The sequence below is a fragment of the Folsomia candida genome, unplaced genomic scaffold (genome assembly GCF_002217175.1).
Source record: "Folsomia candida strain VU population unplaced genomic scaffold, ASM221717v1 Fcan01_Sc005, whole genome shotgun sequence".
NCBI classification, from domain to species: Eukaryota; Metazoa; Arthropoda; class Collembola; order Entomobryomorpha; family Isotomidae; genus Folsomia; species Folsomia candida.
Genome location: NW_019091197.1, coordinates 6,625,063 through 6,651,796, shown reverse-complemented (window position 1 = coordinate 6,651,796; position 26,734 = coordinate 6,625,063). Strand labels below are relative to the sequence as shown.

At 37.7% G+C, this 26,734-nt stretch overlaps 3 protein-coding genes across 3 annotated transcripts; 1 reads left to right on the top strand and 2 right to left on the bottom strand.

Moving 5' to 3' along the window:
• Window positions 1-132: 132 nt before the first annotated feature.
• LOC110849634 (DBH-like monooxygenase protein 1) lies at window positions 133-2,985 on the bottom strand. The gene is made up of 6 exons (XM_022097062.2): window positions 2,658-2,985; window positions 2,331-2,483; window positions 1,978-2,217; window positions 1,695-1,907; window positions 1,230-1,557; window positions 133-821 (listed from the first exon to the last, which is right to left on the bottom strand). The coding sequence occupies exons 1-6, from the start codon at window positions 2,949-2,951 to the stop codon at window positions 268-270; spliced, it is 1,782 nt and encodes a 593-aa protein (XP_021952754.1). The 5' UTR covers window positions 2,952-2,985; the 3' UTR covers window positions 133-267.
• Window positions 2,986-13,153: 10,168 nt separating this feature from the next.
• LOC110850462 lies at window positions 13,154-14,269 on the top strand. Its single transcript, XM_022097895.2, has 2 exons — window positions 13,154-13,530; window positions 13,782-14,269. Exons 1-2 carry the CDS (start codon window positions 13,331-13,333, stop codon window positions 14,185-14,187), a joined length of 606 nt encoding a protein of 201 aa, XP_021953587.1. The 5' UTR covers window positions 13,154-13,330; the 3' UTR covers window positions 14,188-14,269.
• A 2,983-nt stretch (window positions 14,270-17,252) lies between these two features.
• On the bottom strand, window positions 17,253-19,833 carry LOC118435913. The gene is made up of 4 exons (XM_035852433.1): window positions 19,161-19,833; window positions 18,605-19,093; window positions 17,736-18,134; window positions 17,253-17,607 (listed from the first exon to the last, which is right to left on the bottom strand). Exons 1-4 carry the CDS (start codon window positions 19,831-19,833, stop codon window positions 17,579-17,581), a joined length of 1,590 nt encoding a protein of 529 aa, XP_035708326.1. The 3' UTR covers window positions 17,253-17,578.
• Between the last annotated feature and the right edge of the window lie 6,901 nt (window positions 19,834-26,734).

Sequence of the window (26,734 nt, the reverse complement as noted above, 5' to 3'; positions counted from 1 at the left end):
GAATGCGATTCCTCCTCTTCCTTTGGATAATGATGATGAGAATCATGATGAAGATGAGGGGGTGGAGGAGGCTAAGGCTCCTAGAATCTGTAGAATTGAAATTTAATGATGTTTTTCTTTATGTTTGCACAATTTTATTTCTTATTAATTTTTTATTTATGTTTTTATGTCTACACACTTATTTACTAACCAGCAAATTAAGTCGTATGCATATATAAATTTGACAATTTGAATTTTCTGTGACGGTGACTTTTGTAAAGATTTTTATCATTTTTTAATCGCACACTCATCTACTGGGACATATTCGACAAAATTTGTCGGATATCTCGTCGGTCGAAGTGCCCCACAATGAGACTGTTGATCCCCATTTAATCTTTCTTCCTGATACGCCCGCAAGAAATCCTCTGTCCAGTTAAACTTGGTCGCGACGAGGTCATAATAATCACCCGCGATGGAGGTCGGTGTGTCTATAATGTATCGAAGATTTGACGCCCCTTGTACCGTGTGGTAAGTTTCGACGCCGAAATCGGCCAAATGGGTGTCCACGTCGTAGCGAGACATGCATCCCAATCCGCCCCGGGGGTAGTACCAGAGTAGATTTTGACACATTTCTTCGTACGTGGAATGCCCGCCGATTACGGGTTCTCCACGCCGCCAGATGGATGAGTACGTACACTCGACGGACATCTGATCACCTGGGAGAATTTGACGGGTTTCAAGAAGGATTTTGTTCTGTTGGAAGTCAAAATCGTACTGGTTGTCAAAATCGATCCAGGGTAGTTCAATGTTCCCGCGGAAATGGCGGGTTCTCATCTTTCGACCTGGGGAAGAACCAAAAGAGTTTAAAAAATCCGGAGCTTTTTTCTTTATATACAGTTTATATATTCTTTCTGTCAAATCGAGTTTTTGTATTTTCAAAATTCTACAGATCATTACATTTGGAATTTAAAAAAAATCTAGAAATCGATGTTTTTAAAATGCCTCTAATTTTAAAAGGGTTTTGCCATTACTAGAAATAGTTACTGTCTCTATTAAAATTTGTCAAATTTGTCTGAAATTCACATTTTGACAAGCTAAAATGTTTTTCAAAAATCTTGCTAAAAGTTTCTGTAGATTTGTAGTATTAATTAGAAAATGTTTTATATTGGAAACTTTACTCAATCTAATTACCACCCATTCATTTAAATAATTAATTGTGCACATATCCTTATGTGTGAAGACCCACATACCTGATTTATGTGAATGCAGCATCGAGGCAAACACAGTGATCCCCTCGGGTTCTAGAGCTTCCCGAGTACATTCTGGACTACAGTGGCCGACCACCTTAAAGGCGTCCTGATTTGGCGGTACGGTTAATGAAATATCTACATATTGACCCAGTGCAAGAATTGCGGCATCGATCGGTCTCAATTCAGGCGTGTAATACATTGCGAGTGCCGTTTCGAAAAAGACACCTTCCAAAAGTTGCGGATTATCGTAGTGAATTTCGACCATGTAATACTGCGCATTTGGGGATTCTCCTATCGGGAAGCCGACTTGTTCAGGGAAGATCATCATCTGCAAAAATCGAGGCATAAAATATTTCGCAACTTTAACAATGCAAAAATTTTATTATTCACGGAGATTCGAACTCGCAGTTTCACAAAAGCCACCCCTTCTATTCCCAAGTTTGTCAAAAATTAAAATTTCCTCACCTTCCCGCCCTTCGCCCACGTGTAGATGACTGACTGACACTGTGCTATTGGGAGTTCTTCTGTTGTAAAACAGTGATCCCCTATTACCCCATTAGCGTACGTGAAGCGATCAAAGTACTCTTCGTCCGTCTGATTCCCGGGAGCCTTACACGTATAAACTACAAAATGGTGGGTGTGCTGAAACGATTCCAGGCTGGGCAGTAGGGTGTCAAACTGGCGAGAAAAATTTGAAAATTTAAATTGTGCCGCTAAAAATTTTAGCTTTCACCATTTAAATATTTACCGCCACAATATGATTCTTGCTCGCTAAAGTGGGCCCTTTATGGAACGTGCACCAGTACGACGTGTCAATCGCAGGCATTGTTATATTCACCGCGATTGTGAAATTTTGCATGGTTGACACGTCCAGTTCGGGTGTGTCAGCGTGGACCAAGTTCAAACTCTTGGTCCCCCTGTTGGAAGCACCGTGATAGGAAATGGTATCTGTAGCCCCGAGAGCCCAAATTATACGGCTCGTGTCATTCTAGAAATTATTTATTAATATGTAATCGCAAAAATATATTCGCCTTATAAAATTTTTGGTTAGATTGAAGGCCAATTTTTGATTATATGAAATATGTATATCGTTCAAGTTACCCCGATTGCAAAATCTTGCTCATCACATGTGTTAAGAAGTCGCGAAAATTTTAAAATCGTCTTGTTCTGCGCCGCCATTTCATACGCCTCAAGCAACCTCCAGTCCTGTTGGGTGTCCAGGATCGGGGTGGTCTCACCAGTTGCATGGAAATCCTAAAAAAAACAACATACAAAACCTTATAAAAATATGTGTTTTTAATAATTTAGGTCTACAAAACAGGCTACAACACAATATACACAGTGTTGGCTACGCATCCCAATACACATGGAGTATTTGTTAATATGTAATTTGTTAATATGTGAAGTGTATGTTTCAAACCGTGCTACCTGCCCATACGCTGAGCCATCCGCGCCCACCCCCGCGATAAAAATATCCGCTCCGGTCATCGTTCCCGAGGGGGAAATTCCAAACCCTACAAAACCCAGGGTTCCAGCCTCAACTTCAAACTCGACCCTATCCTCTACCACATTCCACCTCAGCAGATACCTCCCTTCCCCATCTAAGGCTTCTTCATTCGCGTAAATATGCTGCTTAATTGAGGCCCCCGTGCAAATCTGCAGAATTAGAAACAGCGTCCCAATTTTTGCCAACATGTTGTATAAATTTTCAAGTTTACTCATGATTATTACTTCTTCAACTGTGAACAGAAAGGTCCATTCTGTGAGAATTTATACACCTCCAACTCCAACAAAGAATGTGATCCCGTGTGCAAAACAAATTGTATAAGGATATCTATCTAATCTCATCTCCGAATTGAAACATATTGTTCGTGTACCTTAAATTTTTGTGAGGTACGAAAAACACCTGTGCTCATGTGGGCCATGCAGTAAGGATGTGATGGTTTCTAGGTCATTGTTTCCTACACTCTTGGCAAACTTGTAAAGTTATATATGTATGTACATATGTATATTCCGTGTTGGTATTGATTTATTACAGGATTTTTAATAAATAGTTGTTATTTTTTTTATTACCGTCACACCATTTCTCCTCGGCCCCTCGATAAGTTTGATTTGATGACTCAATCAATGCGAATCAGTTCATTGATAACTTGACAACCTCGTAAAATCCAACACTTTGCGACACAATTTTGTACAAGTACATGCATACATGTCCAGTCTGAGTCAATCATTCAGACAAACCTGTCGCTGCGTAGGTTGTGTCACATGGTTTTCCTTATCTTAATTGGGTCCAGGACTTGACGACACAAACAATGAATACATACTCAGAGTCACATGCTGCTCGGGAGAGGCTTCCATAATATTCAATTCAATAGCACGCGTATTTCCTGTCCAGTTAAATGATCACCTTGACTTTAGAATTTAATTCAACTTGTCGAGCTAATTGAACCAATTTGTGACAAATTAGCACCATATGGAAACAATTCATTTTCAGTCGGTGGAGGAGTGCTGTATGAATATGTTGTGAACGGAGAAGAGCTGCCGGTGTCATTCATGCGGCGGATTGTTAAATTATTGTTCATGGTGGCAATTTTTTTTTTTACTACATTTGGTTTTCATGAAATACTGATAGTTAATTCGTTTATTCATTATGATTAGTACTTTTGCATATGTATATACAGGTCTATGAAAATTTTGAATGCAATTCTGTCAATAGCGAGTTTTCGCTACAAGCAGATTTGCAATTTAGCTTCCAATTTGGCTTGGTGACGTCACGGATGACGTCACTATTTTTCCAGCGAAGCCAAATTCGTAAGCTAAATTGATATTTCTAGCTTGTAGAGAGGGGTCTACAAGCTGGTGTTTCGGCTTAACTCACAGCCAATCAGCGCACGCGGTGGTGGTGACTCTCAATCCGCAGCCGAGTCAAGTTGAGATTCTCCACGTGCGGCGCACATTTTGTTTTATCCATGCATCAACACAGTGAAAACATATGTTTTTTTTTGTAAACAAAGTTTTACTTTCGCGGGTTTATTAAGCGGATCTCAATTTGGAGTGTAGCGAAACAAGTTGTCTCCAAGACAAATTGTTTTGGTTTGGCTTCGTAAAATCTGAAGCCAATCCGAATCCGAAATCATTTCAGCTTGTAGCGAAAACTCGCTAATCTTACATATTCATACAAGTCAGTGATAATGGACTGGATGTTGGAAAACTTTGCGTCGGCATTTTGTCGTCAGTGAGCGTTGGGAGCGCGTTTCATATTGTTATTTCATTATTTACAACACTCGTGGTATATACATACTACCTATAATTTTAAGGTAGATTTATGCACTTATGTACACATGTATCTATGTATCTTAAATATGATAGATTAGTCAGCTATGCAAAAGTTGCCGTGTGTAGGCTTAAGTTTCGGAAAATTTTAAACCCACGTGTAGTTAATAATTTAGCACATATGCAACTCACACAGGAAGTTGGTTTAAACTACAGAAATTAGCAATAATTTACATATGTATGCATACCGTTCCATGTCCGGAAGCCTGAAACAGATACACATTGTCTACAATATAATAGGCGAGGTTTAAACGCACTTATAAAAATGCAATATACAAAGTAAGTACATATACATTTACACAAAGTCTCAACTTATGTATTATTCTTCATTAATAAAATAAATAGTTTGTTCCCATTCGACCCAATAAATAGGCGTCTTATCGTCCCACAAACTTTCGTCGCATTGATATATATTGGCATAATTTCAAATTTACTCAAATACTACGAAACTTGTATTTTAGTGTATTTTCCGTGTTTCTACTTTAGCAGTTAATCTCCCAAGAATTGTGTCTTAGCAAATCTTAACTTCGATATTCCAACCTTTAAAAAAGGAACTTTAGTTTTGACACTTTAAATTTTTAACTTCGTAATTAAAAGTTGAAAACAAAACAAAACGGTTTTGAACTCGTAACCTGGACGATGAGAATTTAGCTTTCACAAAAACAAAATGGATTTATAATTGTTTAACAGGGCACACATTTTGTGCAAGTTACCGTGGTTTCTTCATACTCGACTAATCATGTACCAACCCCGTATTTTATGCTTTTAATAACAATTTTTCAATTGGGGTTATCATGAAAAGCATAACCCTCCTCGTAACCGTGTCCATCTTCCCCATTGTGCTATCCATACCTGGACATAAGTCGAGTTCAGCCTCGCAAATTTTGGACATTGGCCTATCATTAAAACCTTTTGCGAACTGTACCACTACCATACTTCCGCAGGACAATTACTCGCTTTCAAATACAGACCTTCCCATCATATTGGTAACCCAATCATCAAAAAGGGGAATTCCATGGAGCAAATTAATTCCTACCAAATTTTCAATTTTACGACGACGCAACTCTGCCCCACACTGTTGGGCGAGCTTAATAATCCTTCCAAAATTTTGGAACATTTATAATTTTGATGCCCAGTTTAGGAATAATTGGACAAATCACTTCCGGTTCGTACGGACGGTATCCAATCATTATTTTCTCCTTGCTTCCATAACTCCCGTCATGACAAATTGGTACGTTGAACGACTTGTTACAGTTTACGCCAACAAGTTTAGACCGTTCCAATATTTCGGTAGGATCTAAATAATTCTAGTTCACCTTACCCCGAGATCTACCGGGAGCAAGGATAAGTCATCCATACCGATAAGGCTGGAATACTTGAACCATTTTTATGTAAATCCTAACGAAATTTCAACCGAAATTGACATATCACTAACTGAAACATCCTTTAATATTTCTTGCCCCTCCAACAAAGCGCGCAGCTGCGTCGACCAGCTGACCCAGATCAGCTGGATGGTGGCAAATTTAAACAAATATTTCTGGATACCTAGTTACTATCGTAACAAATTAGTTCCCATTTTTGCAAACAAAAACCTACCCAAACTTCCAATCATTTCGGCAATATGTTCCGTTAATTTATTTCATGATCTAGTATCCTTCTGGATATTTCAAGACATCCGCAAACCAACCCATTTCCCGAACTGTTTCCAATTTAGATCGCTTCACGATATGGACAACCTTCTCGGTTTTTCAGACGATTCCTTCCTCCTCTACAAAGTTGAAAAGTACAGTTTCCTCTCATGTTATAATGTACAGCGGGATTCTTCCCTCCTTTCCGCGCTAACCAGTCCGTTCGATTTTTCAGCATGGCTCTGCTTTCTAGCCAGCCTTCTCTTGGTGGCCATCTTATTAACCACGTCACAAAATAAATTCTCCTCCGACGGAGCACAACTTGCAGTCGGGGTAATGTTAGAAAGTTCAGTCCTAAGTTTATTAAAGTTCCCAAAGAAGTACCACATTTCTCTCGTTGTCATATTTTGGACACTATTTGGAGGAACGGTTTTGCCCAACTTGTACAAAACCGTGTTCACCATCGAGATGATTTTTCCTACAAGATACACCGCCCCGTGGGAAGGATTACTTGACATTGATGGTGTCAAAGCCCTCATGCCGTTGAGGCTGATGACTGCCAATATTAGGTCACTATACCCCTACGACGTATACGCAAACCTCTTCTATTTAGCGATACGTCAGAAGGCCCTATCTTTATTGGAAGTGAATAAACATAATAAGCGGTATAAAAACTATCGTCGAATGGCAAATTTACTGCTAAATTCAACGCTTAAAAATTTCACCCTTCATGGCCCCACTTTAAACCACACGCAAAGAAGATACATTCCAATTCAGCCCATTTTGTACAACGAGACAGCCCAGCTGATCGAACAGTTGTCACCTTGGGACAAAATCGGATTTTTAGATGAAAAGGAGAACGTTGAAGCTATTCTGCCATTTTTAAATGACAACAAGGACGGGATTACCTATTTAATGGGGGAAGATGCCTTCTTCACGGGATTTCGTGGTTGGCCAGTTTTGCCGATTCGGCGGGATTATTCTCTCCGTCGTCTCGGTGTTATGTTATCATCAGGGATATATGATCATTGGGAGGGTTTGTTTAAACTGGTCAAACCAAAGAAGCTATTTCATCATTATGCAAATTGGACGTTTCCACGACTCCGGAGAGTGGCAAAGCTGGATTTTAAATCTAAAATCATGACTGCCTTCTACATTTGTGGGGGATGTCTACTGGGCAGTGTAATGTTCCTGGTGGGAGAAGTTATTTCTGTTTTTTTTTTATATAAAAAGCGACCTTTCTAGTAATTTTAAATTTGAGAGACGGGATATAAATTAAACTGTGTCTCAAGTCTGATGATATCCCCACCAACACCACGTGCGCATGTTAAGTACCTATGTAAATAATGGGCACGTGATGTTGGTGGGGATATCACCAGACTTCAGACAGAGTTGATGATGAGACGATGTCATATTATTATTAGACGAGATGAGATGAGATGGCCGCCAAATGACATCAGATTTCACGTAAGACCGCCAAAAAAGGTGGTAACACGAGATGAGATAAGCTCATGATAAGATGACATGACTTGCAGCGAGATGAGATCCATAAGCAGTAACGTATCTCATCTCAAAATAAATGAGACGAGTTACAACTTTGACTATCCCATTTAAGTTCCATCTCATCTCACCAAGTAGTGAGATGAGATTAGGTCTATCTTGTCTCATCTCGTCTCACGGCAACTCTAATTATTGAAGAGTTTTATGTGGTAGGACTTGGTACCCTAAAGCGATATGTAAACGTAAGACAAGAAAGGTATTGAAAGTCAAAACCAATCTGACATTACAAAGCAAATAATTAAGATTTAGGTACAAACTTGATGAATTATAAATAAATTATGATGTAAGTAGAATAAGTACGGCTTTCTTACAAAAATCGTTCATCTATCAATCTGTTAAATGAACTCTCTCTCCTGCTAAAGGAAAGCGTTAATTTCGCAAAATTATCAACCCTTCTTCGTCAATATGTAATCAGTGAACGTTGAAATGACTTTGCCACATAATACGAGTACAAGTAATAATTAGAATAGCTACATGTTTTCAATTTATCCCATGCATTATATGAAATATTTTATCATGCTTGTTGTTCAACTCTTCATGGTATTGAGGCCAATTTATGAGATCAATATGATATACTAAAGTCACTTGAATAAATGATTGAGTTCAATTGAACCTAACTTCTTATCCAAAAAGAAATTACGTAGATAAATGGATGTCGTCTTTTTCTTAGGTAAGGCCATAGTTACGAAAACCTCTAGTACAGCTTTGCTTAGCCCGAGCCAGGGTTGGAGCCCCATAGGGTCCCTCCACCTGATTTTTTTTTAAATTGCACTTCGTATTCTTTCATTACAAGTCATTGCCAACCTCTATGCCAAAATTCAGCTTAATTGAGTGATTTTACAAAATCAGAATAGGTCACCCCACAGGGAACCTCTGGTTCACAATTTTCAAAATTGTACATCATAAACTCCCATTATAAGCTGTTATCGACTTCCGTACAAAATTTCAGCTTAATTGGACGATTTTGAAAAATCAGTTTGGGTGACCCCATAGGGTCCCTCCAGATAAAAATTTTCGCAAATTCCCTTCATATCTTTTCATTAGAAGCCATTAGTTACCTATGTACCAAATTTCAGCTTTCTACGACTATTTTGAAATTTCGGGGTATAAGACCCCCACCACCCATATAGCCCCCACCGGCCAACCATGCAGTGGACCGAGTTGGCTCATCTTCGAACCTGACTCCTCGTTTGGGTCGATATAGATGTGGTAAAAATTTCAAGTCGATCGGTTGAGTTTAAAGAGAGTTATCGCGAAGACAGAAAAACAGACAGACAGACATAACGGGTACATAAGCCCTGGCTCGGGCTAAAAACCCAAAAAAAGGACTGCTTATGTAGGTGAAAATACGTTTGACTAAAAGTGTTCGACTAAAAGTGGAAAATTTACTCCTCGCACCCATCTGTTTTCTTTGTAGGTGGAGGCGAATGTTTATGATCCATTTTCAATCACACATGTAGTCACACCTAAGCAGTCCTTTTTGGGTTTAGTTTATGCAAGTTGATATTTATATATTATTCATTGACAAAGAAAGAAAATAAATTGAATCGTAAGGACTCTTATTGCAGATATGTTTTGTATTAAAAGAATTATTCCAGTCCGCTCGTGAATAAATTGATTAATACCTAATGAATTGACAATCTTCTAAACAAATACCGTATCCTACCGACATGAACCCACATTCAAACCAATAGGAATGTGGATTCAGGGTAATATAGATATTACTGTTGGTGACAAATTATCACCAGTATGGTAGTTTAACATCTACAGGTTAGTATCTAGGACTTCACATAATTATTATGCCGGGTCTGCTCTCTAGTACATATCGTGCCTTGTAATATTCTTTATATAAATATAAATAATTTATAAGACATAGCTCGCCAAATAAAATACTGTTGGTTATTGCATTTTTGAGTTGGATAAAATAATATCGACTGGCTCCATCGACTTAAATTGTGTAAGGAATTTTATCTGACGAAACGGTTATATCTTCGTAAATTAAAAAACCAGTTTCAATTTCGTTACCTCACCTCCTGACTTAAAATATCACGGTGCTGAAAATTGCATAAAAAATCTTGTTTGGTGAAACACATTCTAATGCGTGCTCCATTTTAAACTGTATTTACATCCTTTCATGTGAAACATAACGTAGACAAAGACTTGTGCGTAAACTAATATCTTTTTAATTACATCACATTCATAAAACTATATCACAAGATTATAGATATTCCGTTACTTAGAACTTGTCAACATTTCGAAAATGATAGTCAAGGACAAAGTGGCAGCCACGGAATGTTTCTTAGTACCACACATAATGTGGCAACTTCTCCACACATTTTGTAAAATGTACAACAAATTATCACACCTACCATATGATTTGTCACTAAGAAAGAAGGAACTCATCGTCAAAATGGACAGCATTAAGAGGCAAATTATTTCGACATCTTCCTTCACATGGCTCTTTGCGCATATTACGGCATGCGGATGTTTTCTGGTTTGGAAACTATTCACAAAATCGAATTATCGATTAATTGACCAGGAAACAGAAATGATCGAAAAACTTCGAATACTTGTGAATATCTACTACGTAATTTTACCGGTCGCCATGATAGGGATGTCTGCAACACTAGCGTTTCATCCCAACGTCATTCCAACCATTGTTAATCGGATTGTCGAATTTGAAGAGAAAATTGAAGGTAATGTCTTTAAAGAAGTGTTTTTTACGGAAATGCAATCTACTTAACTACGTTTTCTTAATGCTTCAGTACATGGGAATGCCAAAGCTACCACGAAAATATCACCTGGGTGGATACAAAACGTTTTAACATTTCTCTTGTGGGGATCCAACATTCTAGTAATTTTGTTCGGGCCAGGATTAGCTATAATTAACATGCATCCTATAAATATTTGGCTAAAGAGTGACTTCAGAATGCTGAATTTGATCTTGAAACCTATCACAATCTGCTTGTCTTATTTTTTAATGATTGAAGTAATGAAGTCAGCCCTGGCATTTTTAATTGTGGGGCTTATCGTGATGCAAAGCGTATCCATGGAAGCAAAAATATTGCGGGAAATGCTAAAATTTAAAATATGGAGGGGAAAGGTAATCCTCGCCTCGTGGGAAATCAGAATCTACCGCGAATTTCAAATCTGGAATCAATATATCAACGCAGCATTTTGTTACAGATCTGTTCCACCCCTCTTATTTTGTGGGGTTTGTATAACTATTTGCTCGATATATGGAACAATCAGGATGCACGTGTCACTCCCGATAGTTGTGTATCCGCTACTTCCACTCACAACAATGCTTGCAGTGATATTTCAGTCTACCCTGTTACCGCAAGCGGCGGAAGGATTTACAAAATCTGCGGATTTCGTGGATTTTGTGAGAAGGAAGTGTAACGTTAAGTATGAGAAAAAAGTGGCCAGATCGTTAAGACCAATTGGAGCGAGGTGTGGTCCGTTTGGAATGATATCGAACAGATGGAGCGTCAGAGTATGGAATACGATATCCGACTTTACAGTTACCTTGTTGCTAACATTGTAACGCATCAAATAGTTTAAGGTCTTGATTAAATAGTAGTACTAGGATTAATATCTACAGTATGGGCCGGAAGTATTTCCACCCTTTACAAATTGTAATATCTCATGAATAGGTGGAAAAAATAATTCCAAATTTTGCATAGTGGTAGTCCAGAAAGATTGTGAATGGCTACCGGTTCAAATTTGAAAAAATCTAGAAAAGGTCAAAGGTCACCATGGCTCGTTTTACCGCTATATGTTCCTCGCCTGGGGACCAGTCACTCTCTTACTGACGAGCTGCTACAGCAGATTGACCACTACTGAGCTGAACGCACCTCTTAAACAAACACGACCCAGTCGCTTTGAAGATTTAATTTGTCGTAGTGGCCACCTTTTAAAGTTACCTGCTAAAGATGGTATTGCTCAAGTGAAGAAAACTGTGGAATTCGATCGGCATCGTTCATATTATCTAGGGTGTGGTCTCCCCCATTCGTCGGAGTGGGTGGTCCAATTACGACTTGAAATCACTAGATGTAAAATCATTTGTAGTGCTCCCTTTCTACAAATCTCTATCTAGATTATGTAATATTGCCATTAATTTTATTCGCATGCAAGCTGAACAAAGCAATCACACTGCATATAAAGAAATACTACGTAAGTTAAAAATATATGTTAGTTATGGCAAAGTGAAAAGCCTACAAAATTGTATACTAAATAGTAATATGACACACAAATGAATGACGCTATGGTGGTGGCTGAACTGAATGAGTATTTATCTCCACACTTCCACTTGATTTATTTACTTACTTTTACTGATGTGTAATACATTATTTTGAGACACCTGAAATTTTGCTAAATTTACTGGAGATAAGCTGATATACGGGTAACTATTACCTATTTTGTATTTTGAAAGTTGTATTTGTAATAGCGTATGTGTGTGTATGTATATACATATATTTATGATATATTAACATAAGAAATTCTTTCTCTTTATAATTCCAGTTTAATTCTCCATCTCATGGATAATTTAGTCAAATCATATTTTGTATTCTATTTAATTTTAAATTAAGGTAACAATTTCGTATCAACTACTTATTATTAGCTGTCATCATTATAATTTTTTAACTATTTTATTCATTTGTGTACTATATTCTTGTAATAGAACACGACCTGATGAAGGATACCAAAACCGGTCGTCAAGTGTTCAAATAAATTTGACCTGATCATCTGTCAGCTACGAGGTGTATTTTTTATTCTCGAATGTATAACAGGACCTCCTAGTCAGATTAATAAGGAGTATGGTGACAACTGAGTTGCAAAAAGTTTCGACTGCCAGGACTTGAACCCGAACCTCTTACTCTCCAGGCAGAGCTGATCCGCACACGCCAATACTACAAAGAGTTTTTCGGCAAAATCTTTTCTCATACATAACCTCGGAAAACCGGACGAAATCCCATTTTCCAGCCTACTCGATGAGGGACTCGACTATTAATTCATTACGTCGCGAAAACTTTTTTCATTCTTTCTGGCATACACATAAAACAGGAGCAGGAAAATTTATAAGCTTCAACCTTCATCAATACGCCCACATATGTACATAAATCCATACATCCCTGGACAACTAATCTCACCTGACGAATGCATGGATTACATATGTATTTATAAATGCGAGCACAATCTCACATACATATGTACTGTATGGTCATATACAAGATAACTTATGTACAAATGCCACCTGATTTATTTGGTGGTTCCTGGTATATGTTGAACATAATCTGTTTTACTGACGCCTATATTTATGTTAAGACCTTGATCCCATACTCATACATATCTACACACACTCCAACCCATGTATTAATCTCCTTCAGTGAAAAACAATTTTCAATTAATTGCACCCCTTCATTTCACGAATGTTGGGATTAAAATGTCCCGATATGGTGTTAATCAGAAACAAACCACGCGTAGTTTTCGGACGTTCTGCTGACTATAAAATCTCCTCGGCCGACCAAGCTTTTGCAAGTAATTCAAGTCCAAACAAATTCTGTATCAAGTCTAGAAATGCTTTCTCGTTACATTTTTACCATTGCCATCTTCCATGGACTTATTTCCCTTTGTATGTCCTACTTTCCTCAATTGACGCTATACTCTGGACACAATTACGATGGGGATCGGGTCACATTTTCTACAAAAAGGTCCTCGCTCACCCCATTGGAAGAAGAGTTCTTCCGTTCTGCTCGATCATATTGTGTCACGGGATGGTGAGTACTGAATTATAGGCTAAATTTTCTGTATACAATATGGTAATGAAATCTTCAATTCACATGATTTTATTTTTAAAGCCACTATAACTTTTGAAATCCTGCACGGATTTTCAAATTTTTTAGCTTAAAATGATCACAAACTTTTAAAGTGTAATACAAAAATAATAATCCGGTTTTGCGAATTTGTTGAATTTTTTCGAAATTTCCACCCCTAGTAAGTGTGCAACATTTTTCTTGTGAACTTTTAGGTGGCGGGGTTACGAGAACGCAAATTTCGTCGCTGGATCCTCCAACCCTTTCAATGCTAACAACGTTTCAGGAATATCATGTTGGCGAAATGGGGATAAAATAACCAAGTCGTTACGATTTATGGGTCCTTCAGACACATCAACGTCGGCAATTTCCGCCTACAATGGAGTTCCTAACTCGGGAGATCACTACTCAGGAATTGAAGTCATCGTTCTTGCCACTGAATATGAGGCGTCGTTCGACTTTGCGCCGAGTGGTCTTCTCATCACCGGGATGTCAAATTGGACCGCATTTTACGAAAGGAACTTTACAGGACCGAGCACCTGCTTCATTCCTACCAGCGAAATTTATACCGTTAGCTTGGGAACTTTCCAAGTTCTCTCTGTTCGACTTGGTTGCAATTGAGTGCGAAAATTCAGGTTTTATATCTATGACTTTCATGAGTTGGAAACGCAAATGGCATCAAATAATAATTCAATAAATCAATCCAGCCTTATACGAATATATGTCTATATATGTTGATTATCATCGTTATACATATATTTATTGAAATACTGGCAAAAGACATGGCCATGGGCTTACGAGAAAATGGTTTTCCGTGAAATTTCCCAATTGTTCTATATGTTGTAGCCCTAAATGCCTGCAACAAAATTTGTCATAGGCCCGACCCCGGAGGTGACCTAGTTTGTCCGTAAATCAAGGTCAAAGATTGAAAGATCTGGCCATAACTAAAAACATGCAAATTTTGAAAAATTGTCGTACCGTGAGTTATGGAAGGAATTTCAAAATTCCGAATAGTTTGGAAAATATGGACCCTTTGGTCCCCACCCCCTAGATATGAAGGTCGAAAAGTAAAAAAATAGGACCCATTTTTCTAATGAATTATTTATGCATGCGAAAATGCTTTTGGTTTGTCACATTGAAATGTAGAAGCTTTTTTTAGCATTCCAAAAAATTAAATTTGAAGCAATTTAAAAGAAATTTAAAAAAATGTTTATACATATTTTGGCGATTTGGTTAAACATATTACATACTTTTTTCGGGGGTTTTAAGAACATATGTAACCGGAGTCTGGCGATAACATATTATTATCATTCATAACTTTTTCCCACGTCACCACATTAATCACGTTGGGATATCATAAAGTAGAGTAGCCCTCTTGGGAAGTGGTGATGGGAACTTGTTGGCGTTTGAAAAGAAGTAAAGGCATGAAAATTTCAGAATTTTTATTTAAATTTAAATTTCCACAATTTTTACAATAAGCGGCTGAAATTTCATAAAATTTTAATTGAAAATAAATTTGAGAATTGCAAGTGAGGAATTCGCGAAATGAGTTATACATATATGTATAGGTCCAAAAATGCGATCAATATGAATTTTAAAAACCCTGGCTTCACTTCAAAAAAACATGGCTGCGTCGGTGAGAAAATCATCTTTTACATAAAAAAGCATGGAAATTCTGAGCATGTAACTATCAAAAAATCGCCATGACCCTATCAACCGCTGCAACTCATCGAGCACGGAAATCCATAGAAATTTGTCTTAACGAAACGTTCAAACGATGACATCATGCCTGCAACTCTAAATCAACCAAAGATATTGGACAACAATTTTAACGTTTAAAAGTGTATACTTTGCAGACTAAAATCCATATATGGATTATACGTACGTATGTTCGTACGTATACGTACGTATACGTTGTTCGTACGTATACGTACGAACATGTCCGCTACAAAGCTTACTAAAGTCAGAAAAAAATCATATAAGGACACAATTACAAAACTCTAAAACAAAATTTTGCGGTCCAGAGAACTTGGAACGCCCTGCCTGGTACTTTAAGCTAACTTCGGTTCCAATGGATAAAAATTTAGCACAGAAGTTGCGACGCCTTGCAAAAGACAACACATGAGGGCGTTAAGTAAAAAAAAATAATACGAAATAGAGGATGGACTGTGATTATTGAGTATGTTTGCTGAAAATTAATGGTGGATATAACTATTATGTTCTGACAAAATGTCATATTTATTAATTTTGTCTTTGGCCATTTTCCCATCAAAATAAGGTAACTTCATCACCACTTCCCAAGCGGGCTACTCTATTAGATAAAAGTTTAATCATACTTATACATATTGTGCAAATGTTGCTTCATACGTTTACCAATTATATTCTTAATACGCAGGACTTGTGGGATGATGGTGCTCCGAGACCAAAAGATGTTTTGTCTTATATATTTCCCAACAAGTACTTAGGTCTCAACTTTTGTATTTTATTATTTCACCCCATCCATTGAGTAAAACCCAATAATACAAAGTAAATTAGTACGTAGCCTGGGAGTGAAACCCGGAGATTTTCCTAACCCTGGTTTTTTATAAGAGTTCCATGTTTTTGTAATAATTATTTAGGCTATATGTGCCTAATAATTTGTCTATATGTGCATCCTTTTGTTAACTGAGGAGCACGTCCCTCAAGCACGATCGTCGAATGTACAAAAACGTAAAAAAAATGTAAAACCAGTTTTTGCGCCAGAAGACATCCAATCGGCGAGAGATTTCTCTTCATGTTTTAGTTTTCTGGGTACGATCGTCTCACTTGGCCCCTAACAACGCTATTCTCCACTACGTGGAAATAATGGGTTTACTACTCATTATTGTAACCAATATTTCCAGCTTTTAATTACGGTCTTCTTACCGCACTAATTAATTCGGCGTGACATTTACCTATCCCTAGAAGTTGTGCGACCCGATAACGTTCGAGGCAAACTTGGAGCGACGATGGCCGTTAATCTGTAAAGATGAGGGCACAAAGGATTCCGTCATTTTCGGAGGATTTGTTAAATTTAGGAAAATGGTTAATAACAAACCTTACCTGGTTATTGAGACGTTCGGATTTTCTAAAATTTTGCAAAATGTACATATTTATGTAATTCCATAACTAAACGTATTGTAAACGAAGCACTAAAATATTTTTTTTACTGAAAATTATAATTATTGTGTTTAATCGTTTTATTAATTTCATTTGTTAATAAGCATTCGTTTGTTTGTAAATATGACATTAAATAAGTAAATGGTTTGTACAATTATTTTATGCCTCAAAGAAGACAAATATTTGTGTAATGTACATAATTGAGGCCTCGTATCCTAAGCACTCATGACTCTCCTCCGATTAAACTGTTTGTCTTGGGGTTACTGCGGTCATATCAATTTTGAATTAAGCAAACATGGTATGGTTGTGTGTGGACATAATCAATAAAAATGTGTGAAGATCGTGATAAAGATCGTGTTCGTTTCATATTATGCGAAGGCAAATATGACTCAATTGCAGATTATACATATGATTGATTATTTCCATGCTGATTGTGGCCCAAAAGCGGTACATAATTTTACATTTCTGGAATTTACTGAATTTCAGATTACGCTAAGTTCCGGATCCTATTTTAGTAATTAAGAATATATGTAGCAATGAGATGGTGATTTAAATATTGAGCACCAAAAGTGGGGTATATTTAGATAAATACATTAAAACATACATCATGAATATCCAAAAAATAATTAGGTGACAATCACCACAGTGAAGAATTTATATTTTGACATTGTTACATGCCCAATATTGTACTAACGGATAGTGGAAAGTGGTTAATCACTTCACCAAGAGACATGATAATCTGTATAAGAATTTACTACAGCAAATGCTATAGTTTAATGCACATATTATAAAATTAATATAATTTGGCATCTGGCAAAGTTAATTTGTTTTAAATTTTACTGTTAAATGTATTTGCAATAACCAGGTTTTCCTCCTAATTAGATAAATCCCGAGGATAAGTTCCTGAAATAAAATAGGATTAATTGACAACTAACGGGTTCTGTTGTTGTTTACGGATAAAGTTGATAGTTGTGTAAGTGACTATTCATATTTTTCAACTGTATTTGTTTCACCTTTCATAACATACTCACCAAACCCTGCGCCTCCGAATGTCAGTATATTTCCAACCCCGTCGCCATAAGAGGTCGCTCCATGCACAAGATATGGCATGCTGCCTATGTTAGTGAGACTACCTGAAGGAATATCATACATGATGACGTCACTCTGGTAGGAGTTGAGACTTGTTCCACCAAACAGGTAGATCGAATCCTCCCCATCGTAGAAAACAGTAATTGAATGGAGTACTTTGGGGAGTTTCGTCTCCATGTGAACCGCGTAGAGTGTTGTTGCCAGGCAATCAACAACTTCTGGTGGTCGGCAGAGGCGCAATAAAGGATCGAAATTAAATGGTCGTGGGCATGGACGAACCTCCGCTAACCCATCGTAGCACACTAGGTATAAGGTGCAGTCCAAAGAGTGTGGGTAGTAGCCTGCCAGGATAGTTTTACAATGAGATGTGTATATACATATAATGATGTATTAAATATAGGATAAATTATTGTGCACACGAAACTTTGCACGTGAAGTCGTTGGTGTACCTACACGGAATTGAAGTGAAAATAGATTTTTAATTTGTGCAGGAAGGAATTCTAACTGTTCTAATTAATTGTTGCAAATGTTTAGAACTTGTGCCAAAATTCGAAAAGCTTGGGATTTAAAAATCTTTAATTTTTGCTGACAAACAATTTGTAGGTGCCGCTACGCTCTTAATTGTGCGCATTCTGGGAAAGAAAGAAATATGGGTCCGCCATTTGCGACTATGAGGAAATGAAAATTAGTCGCAGTTATAGCGAGGTGTCACATTTCCCGCCTTTGCATTATTATTACTATTAGATGAATTAAGAGTGGATATTGGAGTTTCTAATAATAACTTTAATTACGCAAAATAAAGATTCGTTACCATCAGTACGATTGTTACAGTTGAATGTGTCAGGACTCAGCGTTGTTGTAGTCGTTGGTGCGTATGTAGAGGAGTCCGGAGAAGATGGAGGTGGATTATTTGTTGTCGAAGAGGTCTGTGCCGGGTTGAGATCAACATACCAAACATCATCATGGTACGACGTGTCGCCAATGACTTTATGCATCGAAACCCCGCCTATCATATAAATTCTGTTCATCTCCTCCACATAAACAGCTGTGGGTGGTTGCTTATAAAAATACTCTTGATTTCTAATCGGCATGTCGTTGAGAGGGACGAATGTCCACAAATGTGTCATTGGGTCTACTTTTATCATTCCATTAGTGCTTAGTCCCTGCAAGGCGAAGTACCCTCCAATTATATAGATGTGCTGCCCATTAAATATAGCGGATTGAGGGTGATCCACTCTGGGCCAGCCCATCAGAATTGTTTGCGAATCCATGAAGTTAAGATTCATGACTAGCAGAGAACCTGACCAGAAGGACATACAGTTAGTATGCAAACTTACCCTCCAACACATGCATAGCCTTGTTCTTACCTGAGTCGTTACTGGTGCTATTAAATGATTGGCAAAATATGTGTGCCTTGTCTTCCACAAGTACACTGGTTGGGTTGCCAGTACATTGACTTGGCAAACTACCAATTTCTGAAGATTCGAATGTCTCTAAATCAAATTTAAGTACTCCGTCTCGTTTCCCATTACCGCCAAACAATATAACTTCGGCGGATGAACTTTCGCGGATTACTGTCGTCACAGAGTTAACACTCCGGGGGAGATCGGCTACTTTGATGGTATGATTTGATTCCCGATTAAATTTATATGCTTGGCTATTTTGTGAATTGTCCCCGCCAAAATAAAAAAATTCCCCTGGTCTTGCTAGTTGAACAGCGCCTTCATAAATCCACCCGAAACCAGGTATATTTCCGACGTAAGTCGTGGTGGACGTGGCAATGTCATAGCGCAGGATTTGATTTTGGTACCTTTCCTCTCTCACACCTCCAAATATATAGATGGACGAATCAGATTTATCGTAGGAAACCATTGGCCGATACAACGGCATTGGTAATTTCCCTGCTGGGATTGCTGTCATGGGAGGTTCGTAAGTATGGGCATTTCTGTTCTTATCGATAGACGATTCCAGTTTTTGAGATGAAATTGTCGAAATACCGAAGACTAGGAGTACTAATGCAAAATCTGCTAAAGTATCCATTTCAATTTTTACTGGTAGTGGAATAAAGTAATGGTGCTGTGAACGCGGAGTCAGTTAGTTAATTGACAGAGTCAAATAGACTTGAGCTTTTGTATGTAGAATGTATAGTCAGAAGGAGAGCTGAATATCAATTTACATACCTGATAACTCACTCAAATGTATTAGCTTAACATGGACCTGTTTAGTATGTTAATACGAGCGACGATCGGATGATATTTTGTCACTGCGATAAAAAAAACTGGTTTCATCCAGATATGGAGTGACTGTGTAGCAACTATGAGATGTGACTCATGGTATAAACCGATTGAAAATCAGATAAAGGGTTGACTCATCTCTGTAGTACAGTCATGCTACTTGAAAGGGGTGTGTGGTCTGTGACACAGACTCTGTGTAGTGTTCAATGTGTGACGTTGGTAACTTATTGTTATGCACTTGTAACTTTGGGTGATTTTTAGATAAGGTGAACGACGTTGGACAAACGGGGGGTGGTTCAGTTTAAAGTCATACTTGATTTACTTGTCTTGAAATTATAAAACATTTGTTTACTGTTAGTCTTTACAATGACTGGATGAATTGAATAAATGACTTGACTGAAAAAGGACCGAATAAGAGTAGTGAGAATAAGACACGATGGGACTAGCGTTGACTTGTTTTAACCAAATACATACGTAGGATAAGGCATGAAATGTATGGGCATTAATACACAGCACGGTACTGAACGCTTCGCCTATGCTAATATTAATTTATCTGACGTGTTACTTTTATCCAATTTCTTCAATTAATATTAATTGGGATAATGACTAACCAATTAAATGAATTAATCATGAATGATAATTCGTAATTCCAGAATGAATGAGTGGACTTTTTATTCATTCATTTTTTCTCCATTCTTACTATTTGGGGACGTGGCACGGAAACAGCCCAAATTTGATTTTCTCGAGAATTTGTGCTCTTGTCAGAAGAGTACCACATATGAACATCCAGTTCCACATGGTCATGGTTTTTTAGTGCGCCCATTCCAAAAAAAATTGTAAAAAAATATCGCGCACCGTTTTGGAAGAACTGACCCACAGCTTCCAAAACAAAATTAGAGATATGATGGATGCTAATGTAGCAAGTACCAGGTACTAGGCATATCAGAAGGATTTGTCAAGAAAAAATTTCATCTTTGGAAATAAACACATTTTTGGAACACGTATTTCTTGTACTCGTTTATATTTACGCACCATATATAATTACTTACGATGGAGGTCTCCCAACGTATGCTCGCAGATTTGGACGAAACTGGTGTCAATTGATCACAAAATAAATTAGTATAAAATTTGCAAATGCAACTATCTGCAAATGCGCAGGTTTGGAGGAGATATTTGCATAAAAGGAGGCGAAAACGCGCCCAAAATGCAATCAATTTTACACTTTTCGAATTTTGCCTTACAAATTTGCGAGTTTTCACCTCTTTTTAGGCAAATATCTCCGCCAAACCTGCGCATTTGCAGATAGTTGCATTTGCAAATTTCATACTAATTTGTGATCGATTGACACCAGTTTCGTCCAAATCTCAGAGCATACGTTGGGAGACCCCCATTGTTAGTAACACCAATGATATTTTTCTAACTCTAGTACAAAATATATATGTACCGCGGATAGACTATTTGGCAAATCAGGTTGAAAAGCTACAGTTTTAGGATACATAGACAAGACACATAGATACATATAATACATAGACTCCTTTGTACTGATCCTTTATCTTCTTACTCTCCAAGTTACCCAAGTGCATTACTCTATGTACTTAATATATGTACTAATGAGACACATTTTACCTTGTTATGCTGTTTAATCTAGCCTTAGCCCCTCATCAAGGGCAACGAAGCTCTCTGCGCAGCACAAAATTGCTGTTCAACTAACGGTGTCAAGGGGTCCACGAAATTGTTGCCAAACTGAATTCTGACCGTAACCAGGGACTTCAGTATCATTTTATTGTTCTTAGCTTTACATATCCATTTTGTACCCGCAACCCAGTTCATCGTAATCTGGTTAAACTTCCCGGCAATGGAAAAACAAATCACAGTCAAAAAGAATATACACAAATAAGGGACCCCGTAGATCCCAGGAGTATAGTCTGACATATTTCCAAATGCAATGAAAGCAAAACCTGTCAAAATTTGGAACAATAAACCAATTTGCGCCATCGCCAAGAAGATCCTGTCTCTGATACAAGAATTTAGAATTTTGGCATATATCTGAATCCGTCTATACATAATTAATTGACTTTCAATAGTTTCGTCACTTACGGATATAACTTTGCAGTCATTTAAAACCTTGGCTGTACCGGTGGCGAAGAAATATATTGCGTAATAACAGCCTGCTGAAGAGGTAGAGATGGAATTCTGCAATCGCAAATCCGATCTTGGTTAAGGTATAATGCGTCCAGTCCCATGTAGATGGATTAATTAGACTAGCTTCACATAGCAATATGATACTCCGTAAGTACTTCTACGTTAACAAGTTCAACTACGCCTATATACGTAGTTGAAGGACACAAGTATGTAAAAATTATTACATGCATAATGCATGATCAAACCTGCATGCGCACATTGCACCATTGTAACTTCTTTCACCGGCATTTAAAAGAGCAAATAAATAGATTATAAGCTGTACTTGTACCACTTGGCTGCGGTACTACGAAAGTCAGATATGTATTTTTCCACAACACATTTGCATGCAGGTCATGAATATAATCCATATTTACAATAGAATTTGGAATAAATAAATTGATAGCGAAGGATGAAAGACCCAACCCAATTAAGAGTATTTAATCGTATCCCTCTGATTGCACAATCAAATAGAGGAAAAGGAGGTAGAATGTGCCAACTTTCAATCAAAGTTGAAATATGTAAATCAATAGGCATACATGTCGATTGCGGGTTTATGATGTGCTCTGATGCACCTATTTAACTCTCACTGGGTCGATAAGTCTATCAGTCAAAATGATCAAGATAATAATTTGCGTGACTACAAATATAGCCAGGCCAGTGACAAGCCAGAAATTGCATTAATAGAATATTTTGGAAGACATATTCAATATTTTCAGCAGAATGGTTAATTTCAGTTATGTGTATTTACTGACTCGTCGTGCTCCTCCGAAATAAACAGTATCCTCGTTGGCTTCAACTATTTGTTGACATAACAGTTCTAACATCAATAATAATTGGTGAACAAACTACTATGCTACTGATGCATTCTGGTGAAAATGCTTTAACCTCAATGCCACTCATTTTAATGATTATATACATAGCTGCCCACTAACTTTGATCCACTCCACCCCTGACAAGGAGAACCTCCCGACTTGTTAATTACTAACCTTGACGTCCGACGTTATGAAGTAACCATGAGTGTTTTGTCCAACCCTGGAGTAGTTTGATTCCATGGTCTCGTCTAGTTTGCAGCTGCCATAGGATCCAGATGATTATAGGTACAGGCCTGTGTTGCTACAAATATATCCAGATCTGTGCTTGGCAGGAAGAGGGTTCTCTTCCAGAGTTACGTCATACCTTGCCTGGCCTTGGGTTTAGAACTTTTTAAAGTTGAATAAATTCCATGACAAACAGACTTCATGTCCCACCAGACAGCTGCAAATGTCAATTACTTCGAGCGATTATGATCACGGCTAAAGCGAAGGCCAACACCTATGTATCTATTGTTTTAGAGAACGAACCTCCTCTATATTAGTAAAGGTAATTATTTTCCCCCACCTATTAATAACCATACCCAATAATGATGCACTGAAACCCCGAGTTCTCATGGGTACTTTCATACTTACTCAAACTTTACCTTCACACATTCACATTCGCAAATTCGCTCCAGTTAATGGGCTAAAATTGTTCTACCCTAGCCTATAATCTCATATCCAACATTCCTCACTATAAAATTTTTCAAATAAAAGGTTTGTGCCTAGCTCTAATAGTGTCCAGATCTGCCAGTTTCAATTTCCTTCTACTCATGTAATAATCTGCGTATAAAAATATTTAACGTAAATATCTGGTTGCATTTCAGTTCGAAACTTGCATCACCTACATACAAATATGTTAAACAAGCGCACCCTTACTCTGATTCGTATTTATATGAAAATTTTCTCCCAACTGGGAAGCAATCCTTACACGTGGAGCGATGAGAAAGAGTGTGTCATTGAGTGCACATCTTCTTGCAGGAAGATTTCCTTTGCCGTTGCCGTGGCTCATACTGCCCTCTACGTATATTTTCTTTTATGGCGTCTCGCCCAAGTGCTACACTCGCCACGGCCCAGTTTCCCTGATGTGATTTGGATCTACATTTGGATAACTAAGTCATATTGGGCCTTGGTCACTTATTACAATGGGTATCAAAGGAAAAGTGAAGTTGTCCTCTTCTTCAGCGGCCTCAAGCGGATATCTACCATCCTTCAAAAAGGTGACTAAATAGGTTTACCCCGTTTGGTCCATTCTATTTATTTTGTATCCATTGTTATTTATCAAGATTTATTCGATCATGTCGAATGTGCCTTGAGTACGAGATGCTGCTAGTTGTGCACATACTGTACGTGTTCAAAAACAAATATTGCATTCATGGTCATATCATTCTGATTGACCTAACCTGTGATTTTCAATTAAAATCATTTCATATCATTCCTTATGATTCTTACTGTGCTCCATGTATTAGGTGATAGGAAATGAGAGGAATGGCATTTATAACTGTTGTCAATGAGTTCTTCACTCATGCTAATTCAAACTTCACCAATATCACTTTCATTCAGCATCATAATAGCTCTTATGAATGAGATTGAACAGGTATTGATATGCATGTGCATATTGTTTATACGTATTTTTCTAATCTGCATGTCTTCCAGAAAATCAAATTGCCCGAATGAGGAATTGGATCTGCAAGTTAACCCTTGTCGATTTGAACTTTCTGGGTATCATGTCAGTAGTTTTCTTCTACAATACCGCTGTGACGATCATGTTCCTCGTTGTCCCTACACGAGTACAGTACGTCTATTCCCTCTTTTCACAACAGGCTAACAGAATAAGCTTGCATTTTCTACTCTGTCTAACCTTCGAGCTTTATTCCAACGCTGCTCAAAGCTTTATGATGGCAACGGATGGATTAACAATGTTTCCTGCTCTTCACATTTCTGCCTTTTGGCTACAATTTATCAGGTTCATTCACATTTTTTTATTAAAAATAGAGGAAAAGCGTGGCAATTTTGGCCCTGATTTTGAATATCGTCGTTGTTCGGGCAAAAGCTGTCGGATCGTCTTTAGCCTCACGGAATTTTTTAAACTGAATAAACGCATCTCTTCTGCGTATCAAATTCCGTAAGGCTAAAAACGATCCGACAACTTTTGCACGAACAACGACGATATCAGTTTCTCTCATTTTCTAGAAAACACAAGATCCCAACGTTGGAAAAAATTCAAACTTTTCAACGTTTGCATTTGCTTATGCTGTACTACAACTATGCCTTCACCTGGCTGCTCATTCCCATCGTTTTTTTCTGGATTCCTGGAACAGTAATAATTGCCTGTGGATTTGCCTCCATCCGATTTTATGGTTTCCTCTCCTTCTTTGAGTACATCCCGTTTCCCGTCTTGGTCTACAATTGCTGCGTCATCCTGGCCGTTACGATGCATCCTGCCACCATCGTGTACGAAGAGTCAACCAAGCTTCACCACGTTTTAGTGCACGATCAGAACGTGTCTCGGAGAATGAGAAAGCTCCGCCGGAAAGAGCTAGGAGCACTTCGACCATTCGGTGTGCAGGTGGGATTGGTGTGGGCGGTCAAGAAGATGGCAATCCTTTTCAGCTACGACTTCGTCTTTAATCAGATTTTCACGCTGCTTATCACTTATCCTGATGATATGGTAAACCCATAACCAGTCTGCTTATCTAGATATCCCTACCATATATGTACATAAACTACACTCTTAGCAAAATTGTAATCATTTTATTACTGACATTATTCTACCGTGTTAGTAATAAAATGCTACTGGTCGAAACTTCAAAGGAATACTCGGAAGACATTCCTTGGTGTTTAAAATTCACTTTCTAGATCTGTCTGATTTCTTCGTCAGGAGTTTGAGAATACATGAAAAATATATAATGAAATCAATATGTACAATGTGTCCGAGTATTTTATAATTGTCTGCATTGTATCGTAGCAACGCTGTTATGGGGGATTAAGCAGTGGTAGGATACATACGTGTTGATCACATCGGGCTGACTTCTAGGCCATCATTCTCGTTCAGATTGTTGTTGCATTTTTGTATGTGTAATGCAACTTTGAACTTCCTGTGGATGTATCTTGGCTCATATTGAATTAGACTTGCTGAGTCATAGAGACGAAGGACTGGGAACTGAAGGTTATGAAGGTTTTCGGAGGTAAAGTAAATATAAGAATTTGTTTTTTTTTTGTAAAAAATCTCCAACATTTTTTATATAAGTGGTCAAAATTTCAGAAGATTTTGACGGAAAATGAATTTTTGGTGAGTGTTGAAGTGACTCAAAAAACCCATTTCACATAAAGCCAAAAATGCGATCGGCAAGAATTTTACAAAGGCCTGGCGTCACCTCGAAAAACAGGGCTGCGCCGGTACGAAAATCATAATTTACATAAAAAACTATGGAGAATCTGAAAAAAAATACTTTGAAAATGTCACCAAGAACCTATCGACCGCTGCTGCAGCCGAGCGAAGACGGAAATCCGTAGAAATATTTATGTGAGAGCAGGAGCAGTGAGATTAGATACATCCGACTCATGCATCCATCTAAATAAAACACAATTGCAATGACTAATCAATCTCCACTCGTTCATACATTAAAAACATATATTTGTAACCATTTATGTATACGCCATATGTGAGAGACA